The sequence below is a fragment of the Rattus norvegicus genome, chromosome 9, assembly GCF_036323735.1.
Source record: "Rattus norvegicus strain BN/NHsdMcwi chromosome 9, GRCr8, whole genome shotgun sequence".
NCBI classification, from domain to species: domain Eukaryota; kingdom Metazoa; phylum Chordata; class Mammalia; order Rodentia; family Muridae; genus Rattus; species Rattus norvegicus.
In genome coordinates, this window is record NC_086027.1 from 62,602,781 (window position 1) to 62,622,081 (window position 19,301).

Genomic DNA, 19,301 nt, shown 5'->3' on the forward strand with positions numbered 1-19,301 from the left:
TTTCTTTACTATCTTTAGGTTCCTACAGAAATAAGGAGCCCTCCTCATTGCTAATATTTGTAGGTTGGTGGTTCAAGTCCATCTGTGGTTCACTGTACTTTTTCCCTTGTGAAACACTCTAAATTATTAACTCACAAAGAAAGGGGTGACTGTTAGGTGAGTAGAGCCTTTGAGTGATGAAGGCTTAGTTGAGAAGGGAGTTCCTTGCAGAGAAGCATAAATAAGTCATTTTGTAGAGAGAGTTCTTAAAGCATTAAACATGCTAAGGGTGTTAGTACAGGAATTGAAGTCTAATTTTTCATATGAATATTTTGTTTTCAATTTAAAAGGCAGAAGCTTAAAAATATCAAAGGGCAAGCACTTAAAAATAACACCAAGATGTTCATTGTCATACAAATATGACCAGTTATAGGATCTTTTTAAAATAAATGTGACCTGTTTCAAGAAATTTCTTTTCTTTTCTTTTGTGTTTTTCTTTTTTCTTTATCGACGCAAGGATTTATGTATCCAAGGCTGGCCTTGAGCTCATTATGTATCCAGGAATGACCTTGAATTTCTGAGAGCCCTGCCTCCATCTCTTGACAACTGGCATCACAGGCTTTTGCCACTATCTGGTAATCGACCCCAGGGCTCTGTGCGTGCTAGTTAAGAACTTTACTTGTTATGTTATATTCCCAGCCTCGGAAAATTTAAAAATTTTTTTTCATTTAAAAGAAAAGGGCCAATGAGATAGAAAGACATCTCAGAGGGTAAGTATACCCACTGTCAGGATTAATGTCCTGGGTTTGATCTCCATACTGCATGGTTGAGGGAGAGAATCATTTCCAAACGTTGTCTTTTTATCCCAACACATGCACTGTCACATACACACACACACACACACATACCAGGTCATTTAAAACAAAACCAAAAAATAAACCAAAGGTGCCAGTCTTTAGCTTACTAGGTTTCCTTGTTCTGACTGTGGCAATAGGAACATGGCCGGCCCAGAATTATACTAGAGGTAGAACAAACAGTAGGGAAAAGCCCTTACCATTCTCTTGCCTAAAGGAGGGCCAAAAACTCCTTTTCTTCTTTTGTCCAGTTTTGACATGATGATATTCTGAGTTTGGGCTGCTGTAGTTTGGGCTGAGAAGTTAACTATAAGAGGTTTGTAGATGTCCTTATTGAGTTGATTTAAAAGAAAATTCTACACAACAGGGAATAATAGAGTAAGGCATTGTTGAAACATGTTTTGTCATTTCAGAATAAACATGAAGCATCACTGTTGACAAACGAGTTCAATCTGACATATTGCAGAACAATGCAAAGAAGGAATGAATATGAACAACAGTTACCATGGCAACAGCGTGTGTCTACCTGCCCAGGTACTTTGCATGTATCTGCTCTGATTTTTCACAACACATTTAATAGCACCTATTACTCAACAGGAACCAGCCAAGATTGAGAGGTTAGGAAATTTACCTCCAGTCTTAGAGGAGGACAAGAATTCAGTCTGCTTGTCTCTGTATAGACACAGGTCTTTTAATGCTCATTAACGCCTATGCTCTTTAATGCCAGTCATCTTTCTGTCAGCTAAACTTAAGTAACAACACTGTATTTCAACAGAGTTTACTGGAAGGCAAGTGTTAGTTAGTGTGGCTCTTCATCAATGTGTGTGATAGGGACAGATAAGAGCTAGATATAATTTCATGAAAGGTAATGATTTTAATGCCAGTACAATCTGCGGCCTGGGTTGAATTCGAGTTTGGTTTTTAATACCAGTGCAACCTATTGCTTAGGTATGAATGGCAAAAAGTTGTGTTTTCCTCAGATTCTGCCTCAGTGAATGAATGATTCTAAGACAACTATCATACGCCCAAATACCTTTCACAATGGCTAAAGGATTTGACTTAAATTAAGATAACTGAAGAACCAGAAACAAACATTGTCAGAAACTGGAGGAATGTGAAATAGTGGAACCTGGAATGGAAGGCAGTCTGGCAATAGTGCCTTCCTTCCCCTCCTCTAGCTGAGACCTGGGCCATGTCTGTCATGACAGCTGGCACCCCACTACTCACAGCTGGGATAGTTTGAGATTCACTGTGGGAAGTCCATGTTCCTACTACAAAGTAGCCATCAGTTGTAAAATAATTCAGGAAAGGAACCACCAAGTCTAGTTACGAAAACGGTTTCCAAGAGACAGAATCCTCACCCTAAATAAGTTATTCTTATATCAAAATGAGTGGGGCTGCAATTCAGTACCATCAAACAACATTATCACCTAACATATACAGCCCACCAGATACAAAACTGTTGTTTTCTTTTTTTAAAGATAGATGCATCTTTAAAGTGTTTTCTAAAAATAAAAGACAATTGCTCCCAAATTCCTTGCAATGTAAACAACAAAATATTTGAATATATTTTTAAATTAAGCCAATGTTAAACATGGTCATTCTTAGGATGAGTCGCTTAACCAAATACATTTACATTTCTATAATTAATTTCTATACATATCTATAATTTCTATAGTACTCACAATGATATAAACACTCTTCCCAGTGCCTGTTGGTCCTACAAATATCGAAGGCTTTTGATGAGTGGTCAGTAAACTCATTAGAGCAGAGTAACGGACCGTGTCTAGAGTTGGCACAATGATCTCATTAAACTGTACATCTTTGGGAATTGGGGGAGTATCTGCCAATTTCTTTATCCATTGATCCCATCTTCCTAAGCCCTGTTTACAGTAAATAACCAAACAGTCAAAGTTGGAAAGTACTTTCAAAGGCTCTGTACTTCTGTGCAATTGTAGAAGACAGCAAGACCAATAAAATTCTGATTTATTCTTATTACACATTTGTTTTGTTCTTTAGTACAATTATCCTCTCAGTCTGAAAGTTGAATTTTCTATGAAAATGGAGGAGACACTCGGCATTCACGTGACAAAAAACTGCACTGGTAGTTCTTGGGTATCTCAGATGTTTTGAAACCACAGCTATGACAGCTCCGTGATCAACATTGGATTCTTTAATCACATTGATAAAATTTCATGAATCAATGGTTAAAGAGTAAAGAATTGTATTTAATACGTTGCAGAAACAAGCAATAATTCCCTAGAAGTTAACTGTACAGCACTTGTCTTTAATGGTTATATCAGGCAAGATTCATTTTATGAAAATGTAATATAATTTAAAATCATTAACATATAGGTAAGTAATATAACTAATATAACAATATATTAATTATATCCATAATGAATTATACTATAGCAAGATTTCCAATTTGTTATTATCATGAAAATATTATGCTACCTATTTGCATCCAATTAGTTTGTAAATTATATAATTTAATTTTTATAATAAAGTTTCAAAATCATTCCTCTCTAGAAAAATAATATTGCTTTATCTGTCCTTAATACAAACTTAGAGATAAAATCCTAGAGATCAAAACACATCAGATGCAGATCCATCTTTCCTTGGCATTGCCAGATACTCACAACTAGGCCTCACTGGTAGCTATCCTAGACAACAGATGTCTCCTCCACTTGACCTTTGCACCACATCTCCTGAGCCTGGACCACTGTATGATGCTCTTCTGAAAAAGCATATGGGTGCCCCGAGTCCATCTGTATTTTATTCATGTTTGTGTATTCTGGCAACTAGCTACACATTTGGTGAAGACACTAAGTTTAGTGAGGGTGCTGAATTCATATTCAGTCCAAAAATTATTCTTCAGATTTTTCTATAACTGGTGAGAAAAAAGTTCCTTTTCATGGTCTTAATAATCTATTCAAACATGTATCTTTGACCTCACATAGGAAAGGAAGGATTAAAAATCCATAACCTGGAGTGTAACAGTCATTTAGAGGCTGTGATCTTAGAGAAACTACTTAGGAGCTCTGAGTCCCAGGTCCCTCCATAGGGGACATCTCACTCTATCTTTCCTCTCTCTGAAAATTACAGGTTTATGAATAATTTGAAATTAAATTAGCAAATATGTGTTGGGCAGGATGAAGAACAAGGATTCCTTGTCAGATGAAATTGGCAGTACAGTTCTAGAGCTATAAAAATTAGAAAGTCCCAAAAACTTATTTTAAGGAAATTATCCAACACACATACCATAACTAGTCTTCTAAGAACTGTCACCAAAGCAGTGTTTATAAAAGAGAAAAATCTGAAGATCTGAAAAACATCCTGGTAGATTTAGGAAAGTCCTGGGAAATAATACTATTGACGAAACACTGGTGATATGGAAAGTTTTCTCTTTATTAAGTAGGAAAATACAATAGAAACTGATCCCAATTCTACTAAGTTTAAATATGCTTAACTTACTTGTTGTTCCTGATACCTGTCCTAAGCACAGTGCTTGTGGAAGTTACAATCAATCAGAAACTGTGCACAGGAAATGCATTTACTTCTACAGGACTCTGTGCTTGTAATGTACACACAAATGAATCTCCAAGAGATGGCCTTCAAAAGCACGTGCTCGGTGCTGGGCAAGTATCACAGTGTGGAATTGTTTTTAATAGGTACAATCGGTCCATTAGTTATTAGAACTGTTTATCGCTAAGGAAAACTACACTTAAGAAAATTATCCCATCCAAACTATGCAGGAATAGAGTAACGTCTTCATGACTAAAAGTCAGGGTGTCTGGCTGCAAAGCTGGCAAGCCCTCCTCTACTTCGCACCATCTGCTCACGTGAGCCGCGAGAAACAAATGACCAGGGCCACTACATGCTCTGTCTCAGCAGAGACTACCAGGCAGGCAGTTACACATCCTGCTTCAGAACTCACCTCTGGGATAAACTGATAATCATATATTGTTCCCTTTTCAGGAAAGGGCACTGTTAATGCCTTTGAGGACGTTTGCTCAGTACCACTCAGTAATTTAAACTTATTTCGAGTTAGGTCTGAAATTGGACCTTCCATCAACTCTCGGAGGATCTTATTGTATTTTATACGATCATCAGCTGTACAAGATGCACCGACAGACCAGATCAATGAAAACAGAAAAATGCCCTGTGTAAGAGAGATCAGAAGATAGGGTGTAATTAAAAGAGAGGCTTCAGTCTATCCTGATGGTTTAAGTCATCAGCCAGATTGGTATCTCTGAGAGGAAGTAGATGAGTCTATGTTGTCATAACAGGTCATCTAAGGATTCTCTAAGAATTACCCCCCCCCCTGCAAACTATGTCTCACAAATCTTTAAAGTGATGCAATGCAGCATAAATCTAAGCCAAGGCAAATCTTACAAGCATGATTCTAATAACTCGTGTGCTCCAAACACACGCTGAAGCTTGTTCTCTGAAAGAACACTGAAGTAACTTTGGGGGCGGAAAGTCGGACACATTTTCATTTCGATTTTGATGCAGGTGTCCTAGATTTAAATAAAACAAATGTCTACTGTTTCATTTGAAATGCTATCTCAGCGCTAATTATATGAACTACACTTACCATTCCAAAAGCACCCTCCTCCTACCAAAGCAAATGCTGGGAAGACTAGACCCACCAATTAATTGCCTGACCAAAGTCTGCCTTCTTTAAAATCAAATCTTTTTAAATGCTGAGATGAACAATCATAACTATGCTAAGAAAGGCTTTTGCTTTGAATCCTGTTTGTGTAACATCTAGTTTATGTGAAAACTTTCTCTCTCGAAATGCTTGTCCCCAAGTGAAATGTTAAGTCACTTTTTTCATAAAATATGAATTGTAAGAATTACACATTGATCGAATTATGCTATGAGCACCATTTTAGTCTTTTTATCTAAAACTTCTATCAAGGTCTTTTGATACCTGCAGTAATGCTCTTTAAAATTTATATCATTTTTAAATTACACGTAAATATGTGTGCCTGTGTAGGATATGTGCGCATGAGCACAGGTGTTGACAGATGTCCCTGCAAGTAGCTACTTTGTGTCACCCGAAATGAGTGCTAGGAGCTGAACTCTGGTCCCATGCAAGAGCAGCAAGCTCTCTTAACCATCTCTCTAGCCCTATATTACTATTTTTCAAATCTGTTAGCTTCTGATACGGGTTAGTGGTAAATCACTAGCCTAGATGCCTGAGGTCCTGAAGTCAGTCTCCAATAATGAAAAATGAATAAATAACCACATAGATATCCTTTATTTATGGATTTATTTATGGATTTATTTATGGATTGTCTATTTTCCTATTTTCTTCAATCTCAAATGTACTTATACACTTTCATACACCTATCCTCCCAAAGCATAAACTTGTTCTTGTACAAAAAGGACAAATGTCAAAGGAGAAAATAATAAATCATGGTTTGGGGAAAAACTTTGTGACAGAGACTACTTTTGAGGCTGGTTGGGGCCTGGTTTCTGTGGCAGATCCTCACTGATCTGCACTGTCATCCGCTCAAAACCTTACTTCCCAGCATCTCTACCAGCACAGTTTTCCTAGGAACACTCTACATTTGGGGCTTAGCCTCTTCCTCCCTCTTAGGCTTCCACAACTTCCCTTTGTTGGACCCTGTTAATTAAGGTCCATTGTCCAGATAGCTCCCTGAGCTGGGCAAAAATGGGGAACTCCCTTCACCAGCAGGGCTTCCCTTCTCTGATCTTGTCTGGGCAGCCTGAACTCCCACTCTCTCTACTTGTTCAACTTCCTCTTTCCCCCTTTTTCTTTTCCTGATAAGAACCCAATTAGCAAGTACTTGGGATTTCCTGGAAAGACTTCCATGCAAAGAAGGCATTCACGGAGCTTTAAACTCCAGCCAATGATTTCCATTTACTCTGAAAACTGCTTCCCACTCTCCAAAGTCCATATATATATACCCTGGCTCACCCAGAATAAAGTGTGTGCATACAAGTACACCCCAAATAAAGAGTATGTGTACAAGCTAAGGTCTTCTCAGAGAGCTGTTTCATTGAAGATCATCAGAGAAGGCCTTTGCCTAAAACAGCTGAATACTAAGATCCTTAGAGAAGGCCTTCTCTCTCTCCTCCCCATCCCCACCCTGAAGCACTGACTCCTAGCTGGATCAGATCCTGTAGAACCCCACCCATTGAAGACCTCTTCATCCTTCTTGCCCAGTGTGCAGAAGCATCCGGACACCCTGAGAGGGAGGAAACAGAGGACTCTGAACCACAGCTAGACCTTCAAAATGCATACCTAATCTCTGAGTCCAATTTCAGGAGCAAAGTGGGTTTCATTGATTGGGAGGCCTTGGTGAAAGCAGAAGACACTTGTTTTTCTACAGCGAGAACCAGAAAACAGTGAACTGCCTTACCTCTAACAAAGAGAAATTTTCCCGGTCATTTCTTTCTTTTTGTTTGTTTTCATCGGCAAAGTCATCCATAAAGCAGTCTATGAGATTCATTAAGGATCGGACCAAGTTTGTATCTGAAGTAGGAGAGAGCTCCTGGAAAACCAGAAGGAAGGGTCTGTCAAATAAATGAAACCAGGCAGCAGTGTACCTGCAGCTCCTGTTTATGGAGCCTGTCTAATCCTATCAGGCACAGAATCTACGAAAAGATACTGTTATGATTCTCATTTATGAAGGGAAACTGAGGTCCACATTCTTGTCTTCTTTACAGTGACTACCACACATCAGTAACACGCACTTTTTAAATAATATGTGTGAGTGACCTGCATGTACGGTGGTACCCAGGTGGAGGTCTTTCAGGGGCTGAGTCTTTTTCCACCTTGTTGAAGCAGGGGGACTTCTTTCTGCCTCTATGTCCCGACTAGCTGTGAGCTTCTGAGTGATCGTCTTGCCTCTTCTTCCTATCTTGCCGTTGACAGTTCAGAGGCACCTGTCACATCTGGCTTTCTGTGAGTTCTGAGAATAAATGTCCGGTTTGTCTGGCAGATGCTCTTACCCACTAAGCCATCTCAGTAGCTAGTGGTATGAACCTTTTATAAAACCTCTCCAGTTAAAAGGAATGCATTTATCTTAATCAAAGGCATAGACCTTATCCTTTCTTAATTTTAGAAATCAAACTATGAAAGAAGTGAGAAATGACAATTTCCCTGTATACAATTCTTAAAAAATAAAACCCACTAAAGATTTGTTTACAACCCATATGTATAGGTACAGTAAACTCAACTCCAGGACAGCTTTCCGAGTTCAGTCAGTGTCAGTAGAACCACATGCTATTCAGTTTATGTTTTTGGCATCTCACTAAACTACATAAAGTAAGGCAGGAAGCGCACACGTCTCCGAGAACACTGTTCTCACTGTGCACCCACCATCTCTTTCTGGCAGCTCTATTCCAGTCTTCATGGGTGCATTCCTCTGTGGTTATCAGATGAAAACACACCAAGAGAAGTCACCTCTGAAGACCAGAACTGTCAGGCTTCCTAGTCAGCAATCCTGTCCTCTTAAAGGTGGCCCTAGGACTGCACTTCTGGCTAACATGGGACTGAAGCTGATGGGATGCTCTAATACAAATGGTTTCTTTTAGCCAGATGCCTACCATTATTTTCATAATGGCTATTCATAACTTCTATGAGAGAACAGAAGGCAGAGTATGTTAGAAAGTGTACATAAAAAAGTTAGCCAAGGTACATGTACATGACGTAGAAAGTTCATTTCTTTGTAGGACTTAAGTTCTCTGACAGTGGTAGGGAAAAAGAAACCCTTCTGACTGCCAGAGCATGTATTTTCAGATGGTTTGGAACATGGCTGCTTCCTGTTTGTAGCACACTTAGGTGCCAGTCAAGCTCCGGACAGAACAGGGATACCCGTTTTCTCATCAGTATCTTGCACGTTCCTCAGCCACTCTCCCAGACACACTGGTCTCTGTCCTCACATGTGTTTGCCTGAAAGCCCCTATTTTCCTTCTTATCTTTCTACCAAGAATTGGCTTTAGAAAATTTGGGGAAATAACACACAAACATAAACACATACATACACATGAAAATAAAATATACAATGTAGGTAGCTGTCAGGCTGCCACCCCTGCTTGGCCATGCACAAACTCAGCTTGCCCTCCTTCTCCCTAAACCTGCCTGCACTGAAAAGAGCTTCTCCATGCACATGGAGAATACTCCAGGCTAACATGGCAATACATTTCCAAGACTCTAGCAACCCACCCAAGAGTGCCCTCCTTAGGAGGCCCTTAGGAGCTAAGTTTTGGATCCCGTATGGACACAACCCCAGGTGTTAGCCAGCACATCATCTCCTCCCCTAAGCTTTAGATACACGCGTCTCCTAGGACCGTGTTCTGGACTTGCTTTAGCCTGGATGTGTGACTCGCTGACCTCTACCTGGGAGATCAGAAGACCCACCAGAGAACTGCTTCCTAACAAACCTACCTTTACCTACTTTTAATCTGGTCTAATCTGGCCTATATCTGTGTCACCAAGGAAGAGAAAAAAACCCAGTCAATAACATCTAGATGTTGCAATGCACAAGGCCAGGCCGGCTTTCCAGATTTCTTCATTTTTAAGAAAGAACAGTTGCACCGTTAACACTCTCCATTTCTAAGATGCTACACTTCGACTGTTTTTGGAGAATAACTGTCATGAAGTCAAGCCTTTTTGTTTTGTTCTCAGCTGAGGTTTTAGCAGGGAGTGCTGGCATATGCCTGCAATCGTAGCATCTGGTAGGCAGAGGCAGCCAGACTGTAGGAACAGGTCAGCCTGGGCTCTAGGCCTGAGAAGATTTGGACCAAAGAAAAGAAAGAAAACTGAATAAAAAGGAAGAAATTTCCAGCCAAACCTGCCAAAAATGTATGTTATCCATTATCTGGAAAAAAACGTGTTCAGATTAATACATTTACTTCAAGTTTTCCTTCTTTTTAAATCTTAAAATTCCGGTTCATCTTACCTTTGTATGCCTTCTAATGAACTCAACAGAAAGAGGCACCATTCTATCAAACAAGCCTTCTATAAACTCCTTCTGAATGATACTGACTGACTGTGGTAAAGTGTTTATCCAGGACACCATCAGTGGTCTCCAGCCCAGCATCTGAGGCTCCATATAGATCATGCCACACCGAGAAACCTGGAAGGACACATTGCACAGCATCCAAGTAATGCTCAAATAGTTGCTCTACTACACAGGCTCGGTCTGCTCTCATGACAGGAAGGGGCAGTCATCACTTGAGTTGGATTTAAGGATATTTTCCAGAAATGACGTATGATTATGAATGGGTAGATACCTCCTGACAGATGGCAGTTGGAGGTCACATGATGTATACCCATTCCCAGGCAGGCACCTAGTCGTGGCTACTTTTCTGCTTTATGTATCTCAAGAACAAAGATCCTCAAGTCCTTTGCTAACCTCACCACTGATTCTGTTTGACCACGTGTAGCACCTGACACAGTGGACTGACTACAGCAAGCGGCTCTAAGAAGCCTCTTGTTGACCATCAGATTTCCCATAAGGATAGAAAATCTACTTCAGTTAATCACTGGGACAGAATCAGGTGGGGTTAAGGATCTCCTGTGCACAAGACTTCTGGGCATTAAGATGAGTTGGGACATCTGTTTCTTACAAGCCTATAGGGACAAAGACTTAATTTTATATAATTCCATGATCGTAGCTTGTGTGTGTGTGATTTTGTAAAATGATCCAAGATAAAAGAGAAAAATAAGTTACTAAATCTGCCATGGTGTGTGAGCAATTAATGCCTGCTTTTTCAGGACCACAGATTGCTCTCCCAGTGGAATGTAAAGCCACCAAATAAAAATAAAAAATTGCAGAAATTGTGGGATTCATAGGCAGACGTCAAAGTTGAGACCTTACAGTGGCAGGAGAGGCGACTTCTAGGTCCATTGGTTCAAAGATCAGATTCATTTGTGGTGACATTTGAATAATCTCCCCGCTCATCAGACACAGCTTCTTGTTGTCATCCAGCACAGTATTCATGTTCTCAATCCACACCGCATCAACTGGCCCATCAAAGATTAACCACTTCCTGTCTGGAGTCTACTTTACATACAGAGTGGATAAAGAGCAAATGTATGAAGAATACGGATCAATAATATTTCAAAATTTAGAAGTATAATGTATTTTACTATGAAAACATAAAACGGTACTCTTTAAAATGAACCATAGTACTCTTTAAACTCACACACATGCACACACACACACATACACACATACACAAGCATAGACTGAAGAAGCCTACATATGCCATACACAAGACAAAACTATAACATCTTACTTGACTCGTTCTTTTCAATGCTTTCAAGGCTAAATACATGAAAACTGCTTTTAAAATATTAGAACTGAAAATAATATTGATAGGGAAAATAAAATGTTCATCCAAATATACCTGTTCTTAGCATTCTCTAATAGGTCCCTCTTATCATGAATTCTACTACAATTAATGACTTCTATGCACTATGCTAAAATTTTGTTTCCTTCTTTTTTTTTAATTTACCATTTTTTTTATTAACTTGAGTATTTCTTATATACATTTCAAGTGTTATTCCCTTTCCCTGTTTCGGGCAAACATCCCCCTCCCCCCTCCCCTTCCTTATGAGTGTTCCCCTCCCAACCCTCCCCCCATTGCCGCCCTCCCCCCCATAGTCTAGTTCACTGGGGGTAAAGTCTTAGCAGGACCCAGGGCTTCCCCATCCACTGGTGCTCTTACTAGGATATTTATTGCTACCTATGGGGTCAGAGTCCAGGGTCACTCCATGTATAGTCTTTTTTTTTTTTAATTTTTTTTCTTTTTTTATTATTATTATTTTTTTTATTAACTTAAGTATTTCTTATATACATTTCAAGTGTTATTCCCTTTCCCGGTTTCGGGCAAACATCCCCCTCCCCCCTCCCCTTCCTTATGAGTGTTCCCCTCCCAACCCTCCCCCCATTGCCGCCCTCCCCCCCATAGTCTAGTTCACTGGGGGTTCAGTCTTAGCAGGACCCAGGGCTTCCCATCCACTGGTGCTCTTACTAGGATATTCATTGCTACCTATGGGGTCAGAGTCCAGGGTCACTCCATGTATAGTCTTTTTTTTTTAATTTTTTTTCTTTTTTATTATTATTATTATTTTTATTAACTTGAGTATTTCTTATATACATTTCAAGTGTTATTCCCTTTCCCGGTTTCCGGGCAAACATCCCCCTCCCCCCTCCCCTTCCTTATGGGTGTCCCCCTCCCAACCCTCCCCCCATTGCCGCCCTCCCCCCATAGTCTAGTTCACTGGGGGGTTCAGTCTTAGCAGGACCCAGGGCTTCCCCTTCCACTGGTGCTCTTACTAGGATATTCATTGCTACCTATGGGGTCAGAGTCCAGGGTCAGTCCATGTATAGTATTTAGGTAGTGGCTTAGTCCCTGGAAGCTCTGGTTGCTTGACATTGTTGTACATATGGGGTCTCGAGCCCCTTCAAGCTCTTCCAGTTCTTTCTCTGATTCCTTCAACGGGGGACCTATTCTCAGTTCAGTGGTTTGCTGCTGGCATTCGCCTCTGTATTTGCTGTATTCTGGCTGTGTCTCTCAGGAGCGATCTACATCTGGCTCCTGTCGGTCTGCACTTCTTTGCTTCATCCATCTTGTCTAATTGGGTGGCTGTATATGTATGGGCCACATATGGGGCAGGCTCTGAATGGGTGTTCCTTCAGTCTCTGTTTTAATCTTTGCCTCTCCCTTCCCTGCCAAGGGTATTCTTTTTCCTCATTTAAAGAAGGAGTGAAGCATTCACATGTTGATCATCCGTCTTGAGTTTCGTTTGTTCTAGGGATCTAGGGTAATTCAAGCATTTGGGCTAATAGCCACTTATCAATGAGTGCATACCATGTATGTCTTTCTGTGTTTGGGTTAGCTCACTCAGGATGATATTTTCCAGTTCCAACCATTTGCCTACGAATTTCATAAACTCTTTGTTTTTGATAGCTGAGTAATATTCCATTGTGTAGATGTACCACATTTTCTGTATCCATTCCTCTGTTGAAGGGCATCTGGGTTGTTTCCAGTTTCTGGCTATTATAAATAAGGCTGCAATGAACATAGTGAAGCACGTGTCTCTTTTATATGTTGAGGCATCTTTTGGGTATATGCCCAAGAGAGGTATAGCTGGATCCTCAGGCAGTTCAATGTCCAATTTTCTGAGGAACCTCCAGACTGATTTCCAGAATGGTTGTACCAGTCTGCAATCCAAACAACAATGGAGGAGTGTTCATCTTTCTCCGCATCCTCGCCAGCATCTGCTGTCACCTGAGTTTTTGATCTTAGCCATTCTCACTGGTGTGAGGTGAAATCTCAGGGTTGTTTTGATTTGCATTTCCCTTATGACTAAAGATGTTGAACATTTCTTTAGGTGTTTCTCAGCCATTCGGCATTCCTCAGCTGTGAATTCTTTGTTTAGCTCTGAACCCCATTTTTAATAGGGTTATTTGTTTCCCTACGGTCTAACTTCTTGAGTTCTTTGTATATTTTGGATATAAGGCCTCTATCTGTTGTAGGATTGGTAAAGATCTTTTCCCAATCTGTTGGTTGCCGTTTTGTCCTAACCACAGTGTCCTTTGCCTTACAGAAGCTTTGCAGTTTTATGAGATCCCATTTGTTGATTCTTGATTTTAGAGCGTAAGCCATTGGTGTTTTGTTCAGGAAATTTTTTCCAGTGCCCATGTGTTCCAGATGCTTCCCTAGTTTTTCTTCTATTAGTTTGAGTGTGTCTGGTTTGATGTGGAGATCCCTGATCCACTTGGACTTAAGCTTTGTACAGGGTGATAAGCATGGATCGATCTGCATTCTTCTACATGTTGACCTCCAGTTGAACCAGCACCATTTGCTGAAAATGCTATCTTTTTTCCATTGGATGGTTTTGGCTCCTTTGTCAAAAATCAAGTGACCATAGGTGTGTGGGTTCATTTCTGGGCCTTCAATTCTATTCCATTGGTCTATCTGTCTGTCTCTGTACCAATACCATGCAGTTTTTATCACTATTGCTCTGTAATACTGCTTGAGTTCAGGGATAGTGATTCCCCCTGAAGTCCTTTCATTGTTGAGGATAGCTTTAGCTATCCTGGGTTTTTTGTTATTCCAGATGAATTTGCAAATTGTTCTGTCTAACTCTTTGAAGAATTGGATTGGTATTTTGATGGGGATTGCATTGAATCTGTAGATTGCTTTTGGTAAAATGGCCATTTTTACTATATTAATCCTGCCAATCCATGAGCATGGGAGATCTTTCCATCTTCTGAGGTCTTCTTCAATTTCTTTCTTCAGTGTCTTGAAGTTCTTATTGTACAGATCTTTTACTTGCTTGGTTAAAGTCACACCGAGGTACTTTATATTATTTGGGTCTATTATGAAGGGTGTCGTTTCCCTAATTTCGTTCTCGGCTTGTTTCTCTTTTGTATAGAGGAAGGCAACTGATTTATTTGAGTTAATTTTATACCCAGCCACTTTGCTGAAGTTGTTTATCAGCTTTAGTAGTTCTCTGGTGGAACTTTTGGGATCACTTAAATATACTATCATGTCATCTGCAAATAGTGATATTTTGACCTCTTCTTTTCCGATCTGTATCCCCTTGATCTCCTTTTGTTGTCTGATTGCTCTGGCTAGAACTTCAAGAACTATATTGAATAAGTAGGGAGAGAGTGGGCAGCCTTGTCTAGTCCCTGATTTTAGTGGGATTGCTTCAAGTTTCTCTCCATTTAGTTTAATGTTAGCAACTGGTGGCTGTATATGGCTTTTACTATGTTTGGGTATGGGCCTTGAATTCCTATTCTTTCCAGGACTTTTATCATGAAGGGGTATTGAATTTTGTCAAATGCTTTCTCAGCATCTAATGAAATGATCATGTTCTTTTGTTTTGTTGGTTTGTTCTTTCAGTTTGTTTATATAATGGATCACGTTGATGGTTTTCCATATATTAAACCATCCCTGCATGCCTGGGATGAAGCCTACTTGATCATGGTGGATGATTGTTTTGATGTGCTCTTGAATTCGTTTTGCCAGAATTTTGTTAAGTATTTTTGCGTCGATATTTATAAGGGAAATTGGTCTGAAGTTCTCTTTCTTTGTTGTGTCTTTGTGTGGTTTAGGTATAAGAGTAAGTGTGGCTTCGTAGAAGGTATTCGGTAGTGATCCATCTGTTTCAATTTTGTGGAATAGTTTGGATAATATTGGTATGAGGTCTTCTATGAAGGTTTGATAGAATTCTGCACTAAATCCGTCTGGACCTGGGCTCTTTTTGGTTGTGAGACCTTTAAGAACTGCTTCTATTTCCTTAGGAGTTATGGGGTTGTTTAACTGGTTTATCTGTTCTTGATTTAACTTCGATACCTGGTATCTGTCTAGGAAATTGTCCATTTCCTGAAGATTTTCAAGTTTTGTTGAATATAGGTTTTTATAGTAAGATCTGATGATTTTTTGAATTTCCTCTGAATCTGTAGGTATGTCTCCCTTTTCATTTCTGATTTTGTTAATTTGGACGCACTCTCTGTGTCCTCTCGTTAGTCTGGCTAAGGGTTTATCTATCTTGTTGATTTTCTCAAAGAACCAACTTTTGGTTCTGTTGATTCTTTCTATGGTCCTTTTTGTTTCTACTTGGTTGATTTCAGCTCTGAGTTTGATTATTTCCTGCCTTCTACTCCTCCTGGGTGTATTTGCTTCTTTTTGTTCTAGAGCTTTTAGGTGTGCTGTCAAGCTGCTGACATAGGCTCTTTCCTGTTTCTTTCTGCAGGCACTCAGCGCTATGAGCTTTCCTCTTAGCACAGCTTTCATTGTGTCCCATAAGTTTGGGTATGTTGTACCTTCATTTTCATTAAATTCTAAAAAGTTTTTAATTTCTTTCTTTATTTCTTCCTTTACCAGGTTGTCATTGAGGAGAGCATTGTTCAATTTCCACGTATATGTGGGCATTCTTCCCTTATTGTTATTGAAGACCAGTTTTAGTCCGTGGTGGTCTGATAGGACACATGGGATTATTTCTATCTTTCTGTACCTGTTGAGGCCTGTTTTTTGACCAATTATATGGTCAATTTTGGAGAAAGTACCATGAGGAGCTGAGAAGAAGGTATATCCTTTTGCTTTAGGATAGAATGTTCTATAAATATCCGTTAAGTCCATTTGGCTCATGACTTCTCTTAGTTTGTCGACATCACTGTTTAATTTCTGTTTCCATGATCTGTCCATTGATGAGAGTGGGGTGTTGAAATCTCCCACTATTATTGTGTGAGGTGCAATGTGTGTTTTGAGCTTTAGTAAGGTTTCTTTTACATATGTAGGTGCCCTTGTATTTGGGGCATAGATATTTAGGATTGAGAGTTCATCTTGGTGGATTTTTCCTTTGATGAATATGAAGTGTCCTTCCTTATCTTTTTTGATGACTTTTAGTTGAAAATTGATTTTATTTGATATTAGAATGGCTACTCCAGCTTGCTTCTTCTGACCATTTGCTTGGAAAATTGTTTTCCAGCCTTTCACTCTGAGGTAGTGTCTGTCTTTGTCTCTGAGGTGTATTTCCTGTACGCAGCAGAATGCAGGGTCCTCGTTGCGTATCCAGTTTGTTAATCTATGTCTTTTTATTGGGGAGTTGAGGCCATTGATGTTGAGAGATATTAAGGAATAGTGATTATTGCTTCCCGTTATAGTCATATTTGGATGTGAGGTTATGTTTGTGTGCTTTCCCTCTCTTTGTTTTGTTGCCAAGGCGATTAGTTTCTTGCTTCTTCTAGGGTATAGCTTGCCTCCTTATGTTGGGCTTTACCCTTTATTATCCTTTGTAGTGCTGGATTTGTAGAAAAATATTGTGTAAATTTGGTTTTGTCATGGAATATCTTGGTTTCTCCATGTATGTTAATTGAGAGTTTTGCAGGATACAGTAACCTGGGCTGGCATTTGTGTTCTCTTAGGGTCTGTATGACATCAGTCCAGGATCTTCTGGCCTTCATAGTTTCTGGCGAGAAGTCTGGTGTGATTCTGATAGGTCTGCCTTTATATGTTACTTGACCTTTTTCCCTTACTGCTTTTAATATTCTTTCTTTATTTTGTGCGTTTGGTGTTTTGACTATTATGTGACGGGAGGTGTTTCTTTTCTGGTCCAATCTATTTGGAGTTCTGTAGGCTTCTTGTATGTCTATGGGTATCTCTTTTTTTAGGTTAGGGAAGTTTTCTTCTATGATTTTGTTGAAGATATTTACTGGTCCTTTGAGCTGGGAGTCTTCACTCTCTTCTATACCTATTATCCTTAGGTTTGATCTTCTCATTGAGTCCTGGATTTCCTGTATGTATTGGACCAGTAGCTTTTTCTGCTTTACATTATCTTTGACAGTTGAGTCAATGATTTCTATGGAATCTTCTGCTCCTGAGGTTCTCTCTTCCATCTCTTGTATTCTGTTGGTGAAGCTTGTATCTACAGCTCCTTGTCTCTTCTTTTGGTTTTCTCTATCCAGGGTTGTTTCCATGTGTTCTTTCTTGATTGCTTCTATTTCCATTTTTAATTCCTTCAACTGTTTGATGGTGTTTTCCTCGAATTCTTTCAGGGATTTTTGCGATTCTTTCAGGGATTTTTGCGATTCCTCTCTGTAGGCTTCTACTTGTTTATTAATGTTTTCCTGTGTTTCCCTAAGGGAGTTCTTCACGTCTTTCTTGAAGTCCTCCAGCATCATGATCAAATATGATTTTGAAACTAGATCTTGCTTTTCTGGTGTGTTTGGATATTCCATGTTTGTTTTGGTGGGAGAATTGGGCTCCGATGATGCCATGTAGTCTTGGTTTCTGTTGCTTGGGTTCCTGCGCTTGCCTCTCGCCATCAGATTATCTCTAGTGTTACTTTGTTCTGCTATTTCTGACAGTGGCTAGACTGTCCTATCAGCCTGTGTGTCAGGAGTGCTGTAGACCTGTTTTCCTGTTTTCTTTCAGCCAGTTATGGGGACAGAGTGTTCTGCTTTCGGGCGTGTAGTTTTTCCTCTCTACAGGTCTTCAGCTGTTCCTGTGGGCCTGTGTCTTGAGTTCACCAGGCAGCTTTCTTGCAGCAGAAAAGTTGGTCTTACCTGTGGTCCCGAGGCTCAAGTTCGCTCTCGGGGTGCTGCCCACGGGCTCTTTGCGGCGGCAGCAACCAGGAAGACCTGTGCCGCCCCTTCCGGGAGCTTATGCAGCCTCAGGAGTGCCCACCTGACCAGGCGGTGAGATCTCTTTCCCACGGGGTCTGGGAGCAGAGAGCTGCTGCGGGCAGGGATCCGCGGGTGTGGGACTTCCGGTAAACACAGGACGTGTCCGGTCCTAGAGGAATTCTGCCTCTGTGTGTCCCGATTTCACCAGGCAGCCTTCTTGCAACAGACAAGTTGGTCTTACCTGTGGTCCCGAGGCTCAAGTTTGCTCATGGGGTGCTGCCCACGGGCTCTCTGCGGCGACAGCAACCAGGAAGACCTGTGCCGCCCCTTCCGGGAGCTTCAGTGCACCAGGGTTCCAGATGGCCTTTGGTATTTTCCTCTGGAGATATATGTACAGAGAGCAGACTCTTCTGGTTTCCCAGGCTTGTCTGCCTCTCTGAAGGTTTAGCTCTCTCTCCCACGTGATTTGGGTGCAGAGAACTGTTTATCCGGTCTGTTTCCTTCAGGTTCCGGAGGTGTCTCAGGCAGGGGTCCTGCCGCTCCTGGGCCCTCCCCCACGGGAGCCCAGAGGCCTTATACAGTTTCCTCTTGGGCCAGGGATGTGGGCAGGGGTGGGCAGTGTTGGTGGTCTCTTCCGGTCTGCAGCCTCAGGAGTGCCCACCTGACCAGGGGGTCGGGTCTCCCCTACGGTGTCTGGGAGCAGAGAGCTGCTGCAGGCCCTTGTTTCCTTCTAAGAAATAAATTCACACACATTCACGCGCGTGCCACTTCTAGGCTGAACTGTCTTGTAAGGATGTAAGGTTTTCAACCTTCCTAATGCTGCAACCCTTCAGTACAGCTCCTCATGTTGTGGTGACTCCAAGAATAAAATTACTCTCATTGCTACTTCATAACTGTCATTTTGCTACTCTTATGAACTGTAATGTAGTTATCTGTGTTTTTCAGTGGTCTTAGGTGATCCCTGTGAAAAAGTCATTCTCCCCACAAAGGGGTTGTGATCCACAGGTTGAGAACCATGAGTAGGGGATGTGAAAAAAAATCACTATAATATTCACACAAAGTTCTGTACACCAGGAATAATATACACCAGTGATGTATAAATAACACAAAATTAGTACAATGGTCTGACAAATGTTATAAAATATAAAAATACACATTATCCTGAAAACCACCTTTCTGATTCATAGAATTCTACTTGCTCATTTTTGCAAATGATGCTTGGTTCACTGTCACCTAACATGAGTTGCAGTGGTGATGGAATTAAGTTCTTCTTACCACAATCTCAGATCCCATGGTTAACTCCATAGGACCGTGAGCTGCCCCAGGGTCAGGCTGTCCT

The 19,301-nt window shown here is 40.6% G+C and overlaps 1 protein-coding gene across 4 annotated transcripts in view; it reads right to left on the bottom strand.

Annotated features, from left to right (window-relative positions):
- Positions 1–19,301, bottom strand: part of Dnah7 (dynein, axonemal, heavy chain 7) — a 305,667-nt gene that overhangs the window by 147,943 nt on the left and 138,423 nt on the right. For all 4 annotated transcript variants that reach the window (XM_039084571.2, XM_039084570.2, NM_001419550.1 and 1 more), the window contains 6 exons: positions 10,697–10,879; positions 9,776–9,952; positions 7,232–7,363; positions 4,774–4,998; positions 2,519–2,716; positions 1,034–1,189 (listed from right to left, as the gene is read on the bottom strand). In XM_039084571.2, coding sequence (XP_038940499.1) covers positions 1,034–1,189; positions 2,519–2,716; positions 4,774–4,998; positions 7,232–7,363; positions 9,776–9,952; positions 10,697–10,879 — 1,071 coding nt within the window. The remainder of the gene's footprint in view (positions 1–1,033; positions 1,190–2,518; positions 2,717–4,773; positions 4,999–7,231; positions 7,364–9,775; positions 9,953–10,696; positions 10,880–19,301) is intronic.